The following is a 14,632-nucleotide window of genomic DNA, read 5'->3' on the forward strand; positions in this document are numbered from 1 at the left end:
GCATGTATTTTGAGTTGCAGATGCTTGCAAAATAAAAGTATCGCAGCTATTTTTTTCACAAAAATTATTTGATTCTGTTGACACAAAGCATGTACATTTCTGGACAAAAAGTTATAAAATATTCTGACATATTTTAATATAAACAGGAACATTTTAAGTGATTGCTTGGATCTAAAATGTTTTTCCACTTGACATTTGTTTATACTTCCTAGGAAAGAAACTCTATTTATGGATAACTGAATAACACAAATAAACATCAGAGAGAGCTGAAAAATCAGCTTTGATTATGCATGAAAATCTACAATGTCATTGTGTACTCTCGTGCCGTGTTCTGATTGCCTGTTTATTTTTACAGAGCTGCTGGCGAGCCCATGGAAGAAGAGCCAGCCTTGTGAAGTGCCAAGTCCTCCCTGATATTTCCTGTGGGTGACATCATTGTGTATCCCCCCAAAGCACCCTCAGACATGTCTTGTCTGCTGCTTGGGTGGCACGGATCAGATGGAACATAAACACTGGGCACAAAACTCTGAATAGCAGCTTCACTTGTTCTTTGGATGAACTTGAAAGGGCCCTAAAGATTCCTTAAATGTAACCGCTACAATTCTAGAGTTACAGTAAAACAGGCTTGGGAGAAAGAGCCTAGAGCATGCTTTTTATATGCTGTTTGACCCACTCACCAACATGAATTGTGAAATAGAGTATTACAAAATTCTACATGATAGATTATAGATACAAGAGTTGCAACAGCCAGCAAAATACTTGGTAAACTCCATGAATCACTTTCTGACACTTTTTACTGGGTAATTTTTTTCATACTGTGTTAAACTGTTAATAGAATTTGTTTTCTTTGCTTTGTGTAATGAAGAAAAAAAAAAACTCTTATTTTACATGCTGTTTTTTAACCCCTTGTAATGAGTTCTAGCAGAATGAGTAAAAGGTGTGTAAACTAAGATGAGGGATTTTAGCTAAAGGGAAAGTACTTCTTATTGTACTATAAATCCCCCAAAGTACTGTGCTTGGTGGTGCTTTTTTTTCTTTTCCCTTTTCCCGGACATATCTCCCCATTTTATGTAACCTTTTCTATCATAAAATCACATTCACGATTCCCTAAAATGAGCGACCTTCTGTCTTTAAAAAAGTGCTGTACCCGCCGTAGTTGACAGTAGCTCTCACCAGATGTGCAGCAGAGATCAAGTAGTCTCTGAAAAATGGATGGCTTTCCAAATGTGTTTTTAGTTTGTTCCAAAATGTTTCTGTGTCCTGACTCTGAGAGCAGCAATTGGCAGCGGCTGCGTGCAGCTCATTTGGAGCTCAGGTGTTTCCGTGGAGGTTGCGTGGGGAGCGTTTTTACAGGTTGTCGTGTGAATACAGACTGATTCTTTTATGTAGTCCTGCACCGAGAGAGCTGATGTTGCTTGAGAAGTTTCCAAGGGTTTAGGCTTTATTTTAGATCCCCCAAGTGCAGCAAGCTTTCCCTGCAATGTGACATTAGCTGTTTGATTCTGCGTTGGTGAACGTAACATAGAGCTGTGCCTTTAGCTGATAATGAACGCTTAAACTATTACACGTGTTGCCTTACCATCAGAGAAAGAGATAGGGCATGTATGTAAGACGACTTCAAATGAACAAAATTGTGCTACAGCAACTTTTATTTTGTTTACAACTTTCTCACCTAATGAACCCTGGGAGATACCTTGAAGTATTCTGCTTGCAGCCAGTATTTGATAGCTCGCTTGGCTTTTAAAATCAAATGATGTTCATTTTTATACATTTTCCAAACTGAAAGTATATATTAAAGCCATAAGTGAAGACTGTCATGCTTTTTATTCTGAAATCTGAAAGAAACCTTAATTAAAACAAGATTTTGGTGAAGGCCATGATATGAAAGATAGGGAACAATATGGTTTCAGTTATAGGCAGACTCAAACCTGTAAATCAAAGATGAAAGATTTCACTCAAATAGAATTATATAATTCTCTTTTGTTATGCAGTCAGACTATATCTTTCATGCATTTGGGTTTGTTTACGATTAGCATTTTAATTTTAAAGACTTTTATTACTTATACAAAAGCTCTCTGCTACAAGTTAGAAATCTGAGGCATGCTTTGAAAAGGGAAATCTAAAAAAGGAATGTCATTTCCTATAATGCAAAGTAAACTTTTATTCCAAAAGGCTTACTCTAAAATGGATGCATGCCCCTCAGAAAGTAAAATAAAATTCTACCTGCCATTTACAAGCCAAAACCATGCTTGTTTTAGTAATGCAAAGGGTCCCAGCCGGCTAAATTAACTCCTGGTGCAAGCCACCTTGCCTGACTTTGAGCTGTTCTGAAGGGACTGTTCACATGACTAAAGCAATCAGAAGTACACCCTATTATTTTTAGCAGACTTGTGATGGCAATCTTACTTGCCATTTACTGCAATTTACTTGTGGTCTTCAAAGAAGTTTCCCTTCAAGGAAACCAAGGACCATAGCTGATCAGTTGGGTAATTTGTAAAGCTTTTCACATTTTGAAATAATAGCTGCAAAATTTTAATTGAGTGCACAGTAAGATCATTTTAGAATTAACCCCACAAATGTAAAATGTGTGTCCTTAGCTTGCATGAAATGGAATATGAATTGCAGCTTGAAAAGTGATTTACAAACTTTGCCAATTAACATCTATATTCTGGGGTGGAAATCAGCTAAAGCTGTCCTTTGTAGCTGGAAATGCTTTTAAAATTCCAGAATAATTTGAATTAAACCACATTATAAACTCACACTTATGCATTTATACAGGCATACTCCCAGACAGACAACTAGACATGCTATTGGTTAAAGTCAGGATCATTTGGATAAGCAAATGTGCAAATAAACTACACACAGATTGTGTCCAGAACTCTGCTCTCACTGAAGCCAATTGCAAAATCCTCTTTGATTTCAGTGGGAGACGGATCAGGACCTGTTTTTTTTTTTTTGTGCGCTTTTTTTTTTTTTTTTTTTTTAAGTCCAGAACACCATTACTTTTTGATTATGTCATTACAAGGCACCGTACAGCCCTCTGGGAAATGATTGAGGCTTATGGTGAATATCAACACTTCCTTCCAAGCAGACCTGGGCTTTCCGAGAGGGCAGTTTCACTTGCTGCTGTTTTCTTCTCACAGGATTTTTTATTACCATCAATAGCTCCCTATGGATTGCAGTTAAAATATCTCCCAGCAATTTCAGTCACACTTCCAGGGAAATATTCACATGGACACTCTTAAAAATGTCCGGTTTTAGCTGGATTCAACAACAGATTCCAAGAATTTCAGAAAGGTGCATGAACTGCATGTTTTTCTGCTTCTAATGTTCAAATCCAGAGGCTTAGGAGCTCTTTTTGAAGAAACGTCATAGACTTATGTCTCCTATGGACCTCTGCTTAGGTGAAGGAGATTGACACTTCTGAAAATTAAGTCCCAGATATTTCTAGCCAGCTGCCAAAATATCAACATCTGAGCTTAGATTACTTCTAAAAAATGATCTGAAATGGGTAAATAATATGGGAGTAAATGATGATGCCTGTGTTCACGCAGGCAGTGAAGCTGAGGAGGTGGCAGGGAGCCTTCAGAGCCAGGGTGGCCCTCTGGCTGGTGCTGGTGGCATGGGGCCTGCAGGTCCCACAGCACCACCATGCCAGGCTGTTAGCAGCAAACCCTTGCCTTGCAGGGATTGCACTCCACTTCTGGATCAAGATTTCCCTAAGCCAGTGATCACCTGAATGAGAGATGCCACAGTGGGAAGTACCCCTGACATGCTTGCTCCAGTCTATATTCTTCCCTAGAGTTAGAGGCTGCATATTGAGCTCAATGGCATATTGGTCTTTTTGTGCGTTCTTAGGTCCTTAAGTTCATAGCAGAGCTTGAAAACTAAAAAATTATATGGCCCAGGATATCAAGAAAAAAATAAATCTTATCTAGCTTAACGCTTTTACCTGGGCTGGAGAGGGAACAATGATAGGAATGGCAAATCTCGAAACTGCTAAATCCCGTCTTGCACTTCATTTCTGGACTCTCTGTGTAGGAGTTCTATATGTACTAGTTTGGCTTTAATATAATCTGCAGCAATGAAATGCTTGATTATATTATCCTTCTTCAGGCAAAATGTCTAGCAACCAAACAAAGTTCATGGGAATTTTGCCAGTGTAAAGATGACAGAATGAGTCCCTTTTTAAGTTACGTACCTCCTTAATTTTACATTCAGTGAAAATTAAGTAACTAATTTGAGGCAAGTGAATTCAAGGAAAATAAAATCATTAAGCTATCTTAAATAAACACCATAAAATAAAAAGAAAATAAAAACAGCTGTCATGTAAACAAAGTTGACTGTTTCTTTACTTTGCAAAAAAGTCAACAACAAACTGCCAGCTGAAAGAAGGTGGCAAAATGAATCCCTCTCTCGAGTATGTAGTGTTTGATTTAATGTCTTATCTAAGTGCAGCCTCCCTAAAAAGCTGAGAGTCATAACCAGAGATGAAATATTAGAAAGGTTATGCTGCAGCCAACACTGTAGAGAACAAGAATGTAGAGACTGACTAATTTGTGTAGACAGACAGCAGGACACTTCTGGGGCAATGTGTCTGGGACGAAGAATTAGAGGGAACTTTTCCAAAGGCACTGGTGGCTGTGAGGCAACTAACTTCTATTAACTTGCATGGACAAGGAGGTGCCCAGCAAGCACTTGCTCTTTGGGAAATGCCCCCTGTCTCACAAACATGCCCATATGCTTACAGACATGAACCTCACTACACAGATTTTGTCCTAAACAGCAACAGCCAGGAGTGCTGCCTTGAAGTCTATGCCACGTATTTGCCCAAGAAGCATTCAGCCCCTCGCAGACACTTCATGGCAGGAATGATAGAGGGGAGGGCTTTTTTCTATAGCAGCCTTTCCAGGAGTGTAACAGTGCATGGTTGTTGTATTTTAAAGGGTCACAGTGGAACTTTCTGAACCATTGTGCTTTTTTTTTTTTTTTTTTTACAGACTCCATATGGAAGTAAAACAGAATATGCATGTGGCAGGGCAGGGTGTGGGGGTGCGGGGTGTTTGTGTGGGGGGAAGGGAACCTGCTGGGAAGTCATTTCTCTAAAATCGAGCTTCTGCTACCTATTTTTTGTCCTGAATTTTGAGCAGTTTGGATTTTTAATTATGATTTAAGCTTCTATTTTGTCATGTCACTTGCTTCGTTTTTTGCCTGTAATTGAATTTGCCCGTGTAGCACATAGAAAGAAAAAAGAAGTTGCCTTTTCTGACAGACGCCCCTGCCCTTGGTGTGGGAATGAGAATAGCTTATCTTTGTCACTTCTAGCAGCAATTAAATGTTTCATTTTTGTGACAGATCCAAACTGGAGTGGTATTTTATGAGTACGATTTAGCTGGCTGTCTGCTGATTGTTAAAAAAAGAAATTGTGAAACTTGCATTCCTCTCTAACCTCAAAAGGGACCCATTTTGATTTTAACAATGTAATATTTTCACTTGATCCAAAAGGTTTTTTGTCCCATGACATCTTGTTACTAGCTCGGTTTTAGTCTCTAGCAAATAACACACCACAGAGAGCAAAGACCAAGGAGGACGTTCCAGCAGCTATTAATTATAACTCTCATACACAATCCTTCATCCTGCTCTAGTGCCGTGCTCTGTGCTTCAGTATATTAGGAGAGTTTATAGCAAAGTATAGATTATTCTGCATAATCAAAGATGCTCCTGTTCAGATGTTAATTAGTGCACTGTGATTTGGGCTGCAGTTTATAAGGAATACATGCTCCTGTGTGGATGGTCTAGAGGCAAGTGAGGTATGAAACTAATGGCATTGGTACTGCACAGTGAGAGTGATTCTGTGTTAAAATCTCTACACATCATCCCCTTCCTGACGGTATGCCTGAATGGCTAGAGGCACATTTGCAACAGCAGAGCCGTAGGATGCCCTTATTCAAAGACCACTGCAAACCCTTCTCTCACAGGCTGTGGATAAGGTCTGGGAGGCAGTTAGTGAAGAAGCCTTCACTTTGCACTAAGTCCACACCCAAACTGCAAAAAAAGTTCAGATACAAATCTGAACTCTGCTACACATCCCTATTTCTGATATGAAGTGCCAGTTCTGCCTCTAGAAAAGTCTGTCTGAAAGAGCGCTGGCACCAGTGGATATGTATCTATTGAGTTTTGCAGGCTTCAGAAGGGTGTATACGTCACGTTATGGGAACAAGTTCATACTCATGTCTCTTGCTGCTTAATTTACTGCTATTTTATATTTCATGATTGGCTTAATATTCTAAGTTAGGATGCAGTAGGAAAGCATAAAGCAATACCTGGTGAACTCATAACTAAAGCTTTCAAAGCAAAATTACCGCTGTGGGTTTTTACAACACTGACTTTTCCATCTAGGGATGCACAGCTGAAATGTCTATTTTTTTCTTTGAAAATTGATGTTGCTATCTGTTTCTATGATAAAAAACAGTCCTTTTGCTCAGAGCACTAGAAGTTTATCTGTAATTTGTCTTTCCAGGCAGATCAGATTCTAAGAGATAAAGTACCAGTGGGACCAGTCCAAAGGGCAAAATTTTTAAAGGTCAATAGTAATATTTCTGTAAAAGTAAGAGGAACCTGTGGATTATTATTATTATTTCTGATACATTTTTGTATCTGAAAGTATCCAATGAGTAACGTTAAGTAATATTGTGCTCCAAAACTTCATTGGTTATAGATATATGAGCATTAGATTGGCGTGAAATAGTCTTCAACTAAGTTGTAAAAATCTCTTTTGTTTTGTGTTTTGTAAAATTCTTTGGCTATAGTCTTGTCCTAGTGTGAATAAAAGCTATTTGAGTAAGCTTGTTTGACACTCTGAGCCTTTTTTTTTTTTTTTTTTAATCAGCTCTGAAAAGAAGTGGAGCTTTGAACATGCCACCCTGGTTGGATCATAGGAATCTGACTGTTAAAATATAAAGGGCGGAGCATAGTGAAGCTGGAGTGGATAAAAAAGGAACCACAAATGTTAATATAAAAATAATGTTACATAGCAGGCTAAAACCCACACAAAACAGAGCGTTGCAAAGCTATGGCTTTAACACCAAGCTCATATTCTGTAGTTCCTTTGGCTCATTGTCCTGAGGCGTTGCAGAACACATAATTCTCCTCCCAGTTAAGCAATTTAAATAGTACGTGCGCTGTTTTGAAAGCCATAAGGCCCCTACTTTGTGGGAGGTGGGGAATACGCAGCATGCTGCAGCAATGCTCTGGACCATGGTATCGCGCCAGCTCCGCTGCTGTAAAACTTGGAGATATATGGATACAACAGAACTGGTTTTAGAAAGGTACCCCACGAAAACAGGGAGTAAGGAAGGGCTGTGCTTGCTGTGAGCATGCTTTGATCACGTGCACAACATCAAAAGTAGCTCACTGGTTTAGGCCTCTGAAATTGCTCCTGTACGTGGAGCTTCATGCACCTAAATTTGAAAATCGAGCAGGCAGAAAGGTAGCTGGAAGTACAGGCACTGGATTTGCACATGCGAATCCCTACCTCCTGGCACATATCCAGGGTGGATATTCACATATTCAGAGGTGGATTAAAGCCAAAATGAAGCAAAGCACAATCCTATGATTTTAGCTTACGTTCATTCTTCAGAATAATGCATCTTTTTCCTTTCTGGGGAAAAGGACTCCAGTCCCAGAAAGCCATCTCTCTATTCCAGTCAATAAAATACTGTTTGAAAATTGGGACTTGTAGCATGCAATTTCCTTGGCATATTTCAAAGAAGTTCCATGCCCAAAGGAGCTTAATCTGTCCAGTCTATCTATCTGCTTCTCTGCTTTGCTTGCTTCCTGCGATACCATTGTGATAAATTGCAGAGCCCTGTGATAAATTGCATTCATCATGTCTTTCTGGCTGCCTCACCTGCATTTTGTACATTAAACCACCTCTCCTGGGACTACTTCTAACATTCCAACCTTGTGAGAGGTTTCAGATAGACACTATTTCTGCTTTAAAATCAACCTGCCACAGATATAACCCTGCCTTTGAGAAGTGTAGTGGGTTTTTGGAAACCTTCAGACTAATGATACTTCTAGGAATCTCCTGTAGGTGGGTGGGAGTGAATTCTTCCAGATTCCTTCTCCCGTGCTTTTTCATTGCTTCCCCTGGAGATCCTCCTCCCTGGGAAAAATCTTTCTTTCCACTGGCAGCTCTGAAAGGAGTAGCATGAGTTGGATGGCTCCTTGTCAAAAAGGCTAAATAGTATCTATAAAAGCTGGATGGATATGTGTTGAGCCATTGCTTTTCTTCTTTATTTCTGCCTTTTCCCATCCAAATGAGAGGAAGATGATGTCAAAACTGTGGATTCAGAATGCTATTGAGATAATTTTATTATTATTATTTTTAATCACAGAAGGCTTTTATTTTTCATTTTGCTACCATAGTGCACCGGGTACAACACTTCATTCATACACCTCTCCTGGGCTCTTGGAAATGAAAGAGTTTGGGGATTTCTGTTATTTCCTTCCCTGGGTTTGCCTATAAATGGGAGCAGATTCAGTGAAAACCCAAAGTGAAGTTCTGTACTTTAACAGAAATTGAGTAAAGGTATGGATCCAAGATTTTGTGCAAACTTTAGCTTATTTACAGCTCTTAGCTTGTATGCTGCTTCAAGCTGGGCTTCTCTATCCACATATCACTGAAAAATGCCCATTATGGCTGCCACATTAACGTTTTCATAGGTTAGTAATAGCTAGATAGAGTACTGCTGGTAAGATCCCAAATTTCCTCATTTGTGATATGTTTAAATTATAGTCAACATCATATTACATCATTAATGTCATTATATCATTTGAATATGTTGGCTTTTGACTGTCTTCTAATGAAATATTAGCCTGTGCTAAAGTTATGAAAACACAAATCCACCAATCAATCAATCACGGTTAAAATATACATTACAAATTTATGTTCCTTCAGCTCACTACAGGTTCACTTTCCATATTCACAGTACCTGATCTTAGCTTTGATGAATACACAGAGATGCAATCTAACTCTCCAACGTATGTGTAGGGTAACACATTCAGTAACAATCTATCATTTTTCTCAGTGTTACAGTTAATATAGTTTTGAGCATCTTTCTGGAACATCTAGAGTTAATCTAGTCTTGTTATAGTTAATTTAGTCTATGAGCAGAGCTAAATTAGATGATTCCCTGTTTTAGCTACCAGGTGTGGCAGGAAACATCACAACTGACTCTTAGGAAACAAAACTCAAATGTATTCTGTAATGGATTTCTCTCAGTCTCAGCTATCGCTCATCCTTCCTTCATAACCATTTTGCATAAATATGTATAATGTTAAACAAAATGCTGAAGTATATTGGCTGTCACTAGAACTGACATGGAACAAATCTGTGTCTAATGCCTCAGCCAGTAGGAACTGGTTCCATCTCCCTCTTAGCTACTGCCTGCAGTGGGTGTTTGGGTTTGTACTGAAAGTTGAGTATGTAGCTTAAGAACAGCTGTGACACCATTTATAAACAAGAAAAAAAAAAAAAAAAAGGAAAAAAAAGAGAGAAAAAAAAAACAGAAATCTTTAAATTATGTGGACTCCAATTATCCTTTAAAATGTCCAGCACAATATTTCACAAGTAATAACATCAGAGTGTAGTATTGCTTTGCCATGAAATCTTTGGAATTTCCAGGAATATCAGATCCTGAAAAACCACTCCATCTTCATTGACCTACAATGGTGCTTTCATTAGAGTCAGTATCTGCAATATGGATGTAAATCTGGAGTGGTGTCAGCTCCTCCTGAGCCCTCTTTGTAATGATAACCACACCTGGACAATCACATACTCATGGTTGCTCTTCTATCCTCCAGTGTAGGTGCATATAATGCTGTCTCTGATTACTAATTGATGGCCCAACATGGAAGCAGTGGTACTAGCCACAAGCCATGTTTCCTTGGGCTCTTATGCAGATCTTTCGGCTTCTTGGTGTGACTGATCATGTCTCTCATTGGAAAGTAAGTGTTTTATTGATTGAGCTGAGAGGATCTAGAGAGGATTGATGGTGGCTAGCAAGTATTTTTCTCCATGGGCCTTTTTATTTTTCCAGTTAGGAGAAAATTATGCAGGAAAAGAAAAAATTATTGAGATTAGTATTGAAGTGCTGAGGAATGGTCAGTACTACTGTACACCATCAGGTCTCCTTCTCTTCCTTTTCAATAGGAATTAGACTTATTCTGAACAGCAGAATATTCTGAACAGTATTACTTTTTTTTTTTTTTTAGTACTTTGTAAAACTGAGTGAATTATAGAGGTCTTTTTATTGCAATGGTACTCATCATGAAAACCCAAGACCCTTATAAACACTTAGAGTTTCATCTTCACAACAGCCACAAAAGCAAGCAAGTTTTTGCCTCTTTTCATAGATGGGATTAAAAGAGTTTTTTGAGCATCTACGAAAAAAAAAATGTAGCTGATAGAAGAGCCTCCTGAGCTACAGTCCTAATGCCAGCACCCAGGCAGTCCATGTGACTATATTTCTTCCAGATGCCTTCACACCATAAAGTAAGTGTGTGTGTGCTTGTGACTTCAGATGCTGAATCTGCCTCTTCTAATTTTAGCTCATTGTTTGAGCTTGCTTGTTCTCTGGCATGTGTATTACTTACTGGAACATTGTTAAAGAACAAAAACATTTATTTATTTTTTCACAGAAGACAGTATGAGCATATAGAGGAGATGTGGGATTTTTATGAATCATATCCTGTAGTTTCCTTGTTTTTTGGTATTTTTTTTCTTACTTGCTCTTTGTTATTCAATGACCTTTACAAAACAGAGAGAATTGTTTGGGTTGTGTAAAAATCCAGGCACAAGAACTAGACCGTTCTTTTATCCTGCTAGATGTGTTGGCTGTTGTAAGGCAGATGGCAAGGAACACAAAAATATCAGTAAATACCGCACTTCTGCAAGGAATAACAACCGAACAACTTCAAATCAGGCTTCAGGGGATTTGAAAGGAAGTTATCTCAAGACTATCACTGTCTATAAACATAAGATCGTGGTTCTTATAACCAAACAAAGACATGTTGCCACAGACCTTATGCCCCACAGTAACCTTAGAGGTTCAATAGATGGATAACCCGAATAGGCACAGGCTGCATGCATGCCAAACCTTCCTAAATGAATGAAAAGCAAAGCCCTAACTCACTGCAAGTAGAGTTGGGAATTTTGGAAAAACTTGCTTCTTGCTAAACAGGTGATTTCTCAAAACTGCTTCTATTTTCTGTCTACTTAGACTTCCTTTGAGTAGCATTAGGGACTTTTTAAGATGTATTTTGCTTAAGCCTCCTACGTGCAGTTATCTAACCATCTTTTAATGCATGAAAGAAGCAGTGTGACACCGGTCATGGGATTACCCTTGCTAGGCTGTAACTTTATGTCTTCCTGTAAGACTCTTTTAGAAAGTCTGAGGTGCTATGCTCAAAATACGTGCTCCTGATTAGAGGCAACCAAAAGGCTGGAAACAAGTATGTGTGTGTATCATGCATAAGGAGTGAGAACTGTGTGAGCACCAGCTGGCTGAGTGGGGCCTTCACAGCAAAGAGCACCAGGACATGATTCAAAAGGTCTGGGATATCCTTCATCCCCTTGCAGAATCAGAAGCTGTTACCGACAACCCCGTGAGAGTCTATAGAAGGTCTAAGCCTGTGGTCAAATGCTATGAATATCAGGGTCATTGGGAAGGATGAGAAAACTTCAGAGTTGCACCTGAAAATGGATCATGAACCATGATATCAACACCAAGTGGTATCTGAGCAACTTGGAGGGAAGTTTAAAAGTGAGATCACAGCAGACAGTGTCTGCTGAGCTCCTGTCTTTAGTTCAAAAAGAATGAAGACGCAGGGTCACAATATAGGAAGAATTATTCTGTATAACACCCATCACCTCCTTGTGTTATGCACATATTCCTAGGAAAGAAATTTTAAGGACTGTAGGAGCTATGTCTAAACTCTGATATGAAAATATACTCCAGAGAGAGACTACACCATATTCTACGTAATTCTATGATCTAATTCACAAATGGCACAACATTTACTAAAGGAGGTGCGCTAAGTCAAACAAAAGTGACAGACAGGAACAGGAACATTGATCACATTAGATCTGCCATTTCTTCTCCATTCAGCAGTAATCATATACATAGTGGTGTGCTATTGCCAAGCTCCCTGGCAGCAGGCTGTGAGTTACTGCACATGGAAGTCACACAATCCAGCAGGTTAGTGAGGTGACGTGGCTGGGATGCTGGCAGGCGTGCTCCAATAGCACATCTGTTTGCTTTGCAGGCTTTTAGACAAAATTTAATGTGCATATGAAGGATGCTAGACTGACAGCCCTAGAAACTTGCTATGAGATTTGAGACAAGTGTATTATGTTTTCTTACTTGGTATTGTTGTTTATTTGTTGGGCTTCTTTTAGTTGTGTTCATGCCTATAGTATCTTAACCTACTATATCTTTTTCTGTATTATACCAGGAACAAACAGGTGTGAAGTCTGTTTATGCCTACAGTACCACACAAATCCAAAATACTTTTCTACGATAGTCATTATGGCATTAGACTGGCTGAAGTCACAGTCCTAAAAATGTAACCAGTATGATTATTGAGGAACGCTACCTGCAGAATCAGAGTCAGGCCATTGTTAAAATTAGGGCTCAGTATCTCCTGGTGCTGAGCTTCATAAATTTTGTGATGAATGCTCCCCTGCTCCTTAGTTCACCAGTCATAAAAGATTAATAATTACCTCATTTCTAGGTATTCCATGAAACAGAGAAGGCCTCTGTGAAATGCACTTTTCCTTGTATGCCCATGGTTTGAGCATTCTAACATTTTTCTGAGTAGATGTGCATCTGGCAATTTTAGACATTCTCATCCCTAGTCTTGTCTGATTTGGGAGATATGTCTGTTCTTCCCCTGCCTGGTCGCTCCCATTCCCACAGACAGCCCTAATCACTGGGACATGGAGCAGAGCTGGGCAGAATTCAGGAGATGGGAAATGCCAGTTTTTCAAATCCTGCTTTCATTTTTCTTCAGGGCAAATTGCTTTATATTTTATTTTTCAATCCCACGAGAGGAAAACTTTAGGGAAGGGGGACAAAGGGAAATATTCAACCTTTTTTGTTGTTGTTATTGTTTCACTTAGTTTTGGAGACATGGCTGTGTGGTTATTCCCAGGATGAAATATATCCCCCAGTACCCTGTCATCTGCTGACTATGTCTAATGGTGCTGTCAGCTTCACAGCTGCTGTTCATAGCCATGCTCTTCATGCTGTGAGACTGCACCCCAATCTCCCAAGGCAGTGTCTGACCACCGAGCTATACATGCCTACTCTCTCTCCCAATGAATATTTAAGAAGCATATATTTAGCTAACATATAAGGTGGTGCCCTCACAGTGCCCTCACTTTCAGATCCCTCCTGGCTGCTCTGAGTTATCATCCACTCCAGCTAAGGACCAAAAGCCTGTCTTTCCCAAAGCCTGATGGATATAAACATAGGAGAAAAAGCAGAAGCACATCTCTCCAGCTGTTTTTGGTCATGGTCTGATCCTGGAGGCATGCTAAGAGAAAATCTGACAGGTTGGGCCCAGTGGAGAATGTGGATTTGGATCAGTGGTGTGGGGCTGTGGGTCCTGAAACAGGGTGTCACTCTGGACTGGAAGGCCCAAAGGCAGTTTTAAGGAAACAGACTCAAGTTTTCCTTCTAAGTTTCAGCACCAAGGTTTACCACTAATATTAACCGCATATTAATATGTATGTAACCCACTAGATTTTTGTCTGATTGGAATTCAGATCCAAATTCAGAGTTAGGTTTGAACTGTAGTGCATTTCTAACATTGCTATATGCAAGGACCCCGAGGACCTAATGATTACCACTCTTCGAGTGGTCTCTTTTCTTTTCAAAAATATTTTTCAATACATTTCATAAAGCAGCCAAGTTCAGAGAAGCCAGAGAAGAGCAGGAGAGTTATTTATGAAGATGTGCATAACCACCTACAGGGCAGGCTTGAACTCACAAAACATGAACTACATCAGGCTGGACAGATGAGCCCTGGCTTCTGAGGTAAGAGAGACAGGAACAGTCCTGTGCCGTGGATTAAAATAGTAATAGGTGGGATTCCCATTGACGTTTTGGCTAGATCTTAAAAGCCTAGAGATATTCTCTGCTTTCCCTGGGCTAAATAATAAAATGTAAGGAAAAGTCTTCACTGCCTGTTGTTGCATTAGCCTCTTTTATCTGCAGAATTACTCTCTTACTTCTCCCCTGCTGCATCATCTTCCCTCTTATCTCACATATTTTCTGTTTGGTATAGCCCATTTGAATCAAGATACTAAAAATAAAGTTGCATTAGTTGCATGTGCCCTGGGAGGGCAAGTATTAAAAGAGAAGTTTGTAAAGCCAACAGAAGATATAATTTAAGTCATGTTCCTCTTAACAATTAACTGAGGTTAAGAATGAGAATAAAGTACACTGATTGAAACTTGTCCTTCTAGCTATAGCTTTTATTCCCATTTGATTCCATTTATTTTTCTACCATAACCTTTGCCTCATTTGAATTATTGTTTCCCACAATCAAATATGTTAGTGTA

The 14,632-nt window shown here is 39.3% G+C and overlaps 1 protein-coding gene across 1 annotated transcript in view; it reads left to right on the forward strand.

Moving 5' to 3' along the window:
- HDAC9 (histone deacetylase 9) overlaps positions 1 to 6,840 on the forward strand; it is a 480,503-nt gene extending 473,663 nt beyond the window's left edge. Inside the window, exon 24 of the mRNA XM_080581236.1 lies at positions 356 to 6,840. Within this exon, the coding sequence (XP_080437362.1) occupies positions 356 to 395 (40 nt within the window). The 3' untranslated portion in view covers positions 396 to 6,840. The remainder of the gene's footprint in view (positions 1 to 355) is intronic.
- The last annotated feature ends 7,792 nt before the right edge of the window (positions 6,841 to 14,632 follow it).

Source organism: Anser brachyrhynchus (genome assembly GCF_964034855.1).
Source record: "Anser brachyrhynchus genome assembly, chromosome: 2".
In the NCBI taxonomy this organism is placed as follows: domain Eukaryota; kingdom Metazoa; phylum Chordata; class Aves; order Anseriformes; family Anatidae; genus Anser; species Anser brachyrhynchus.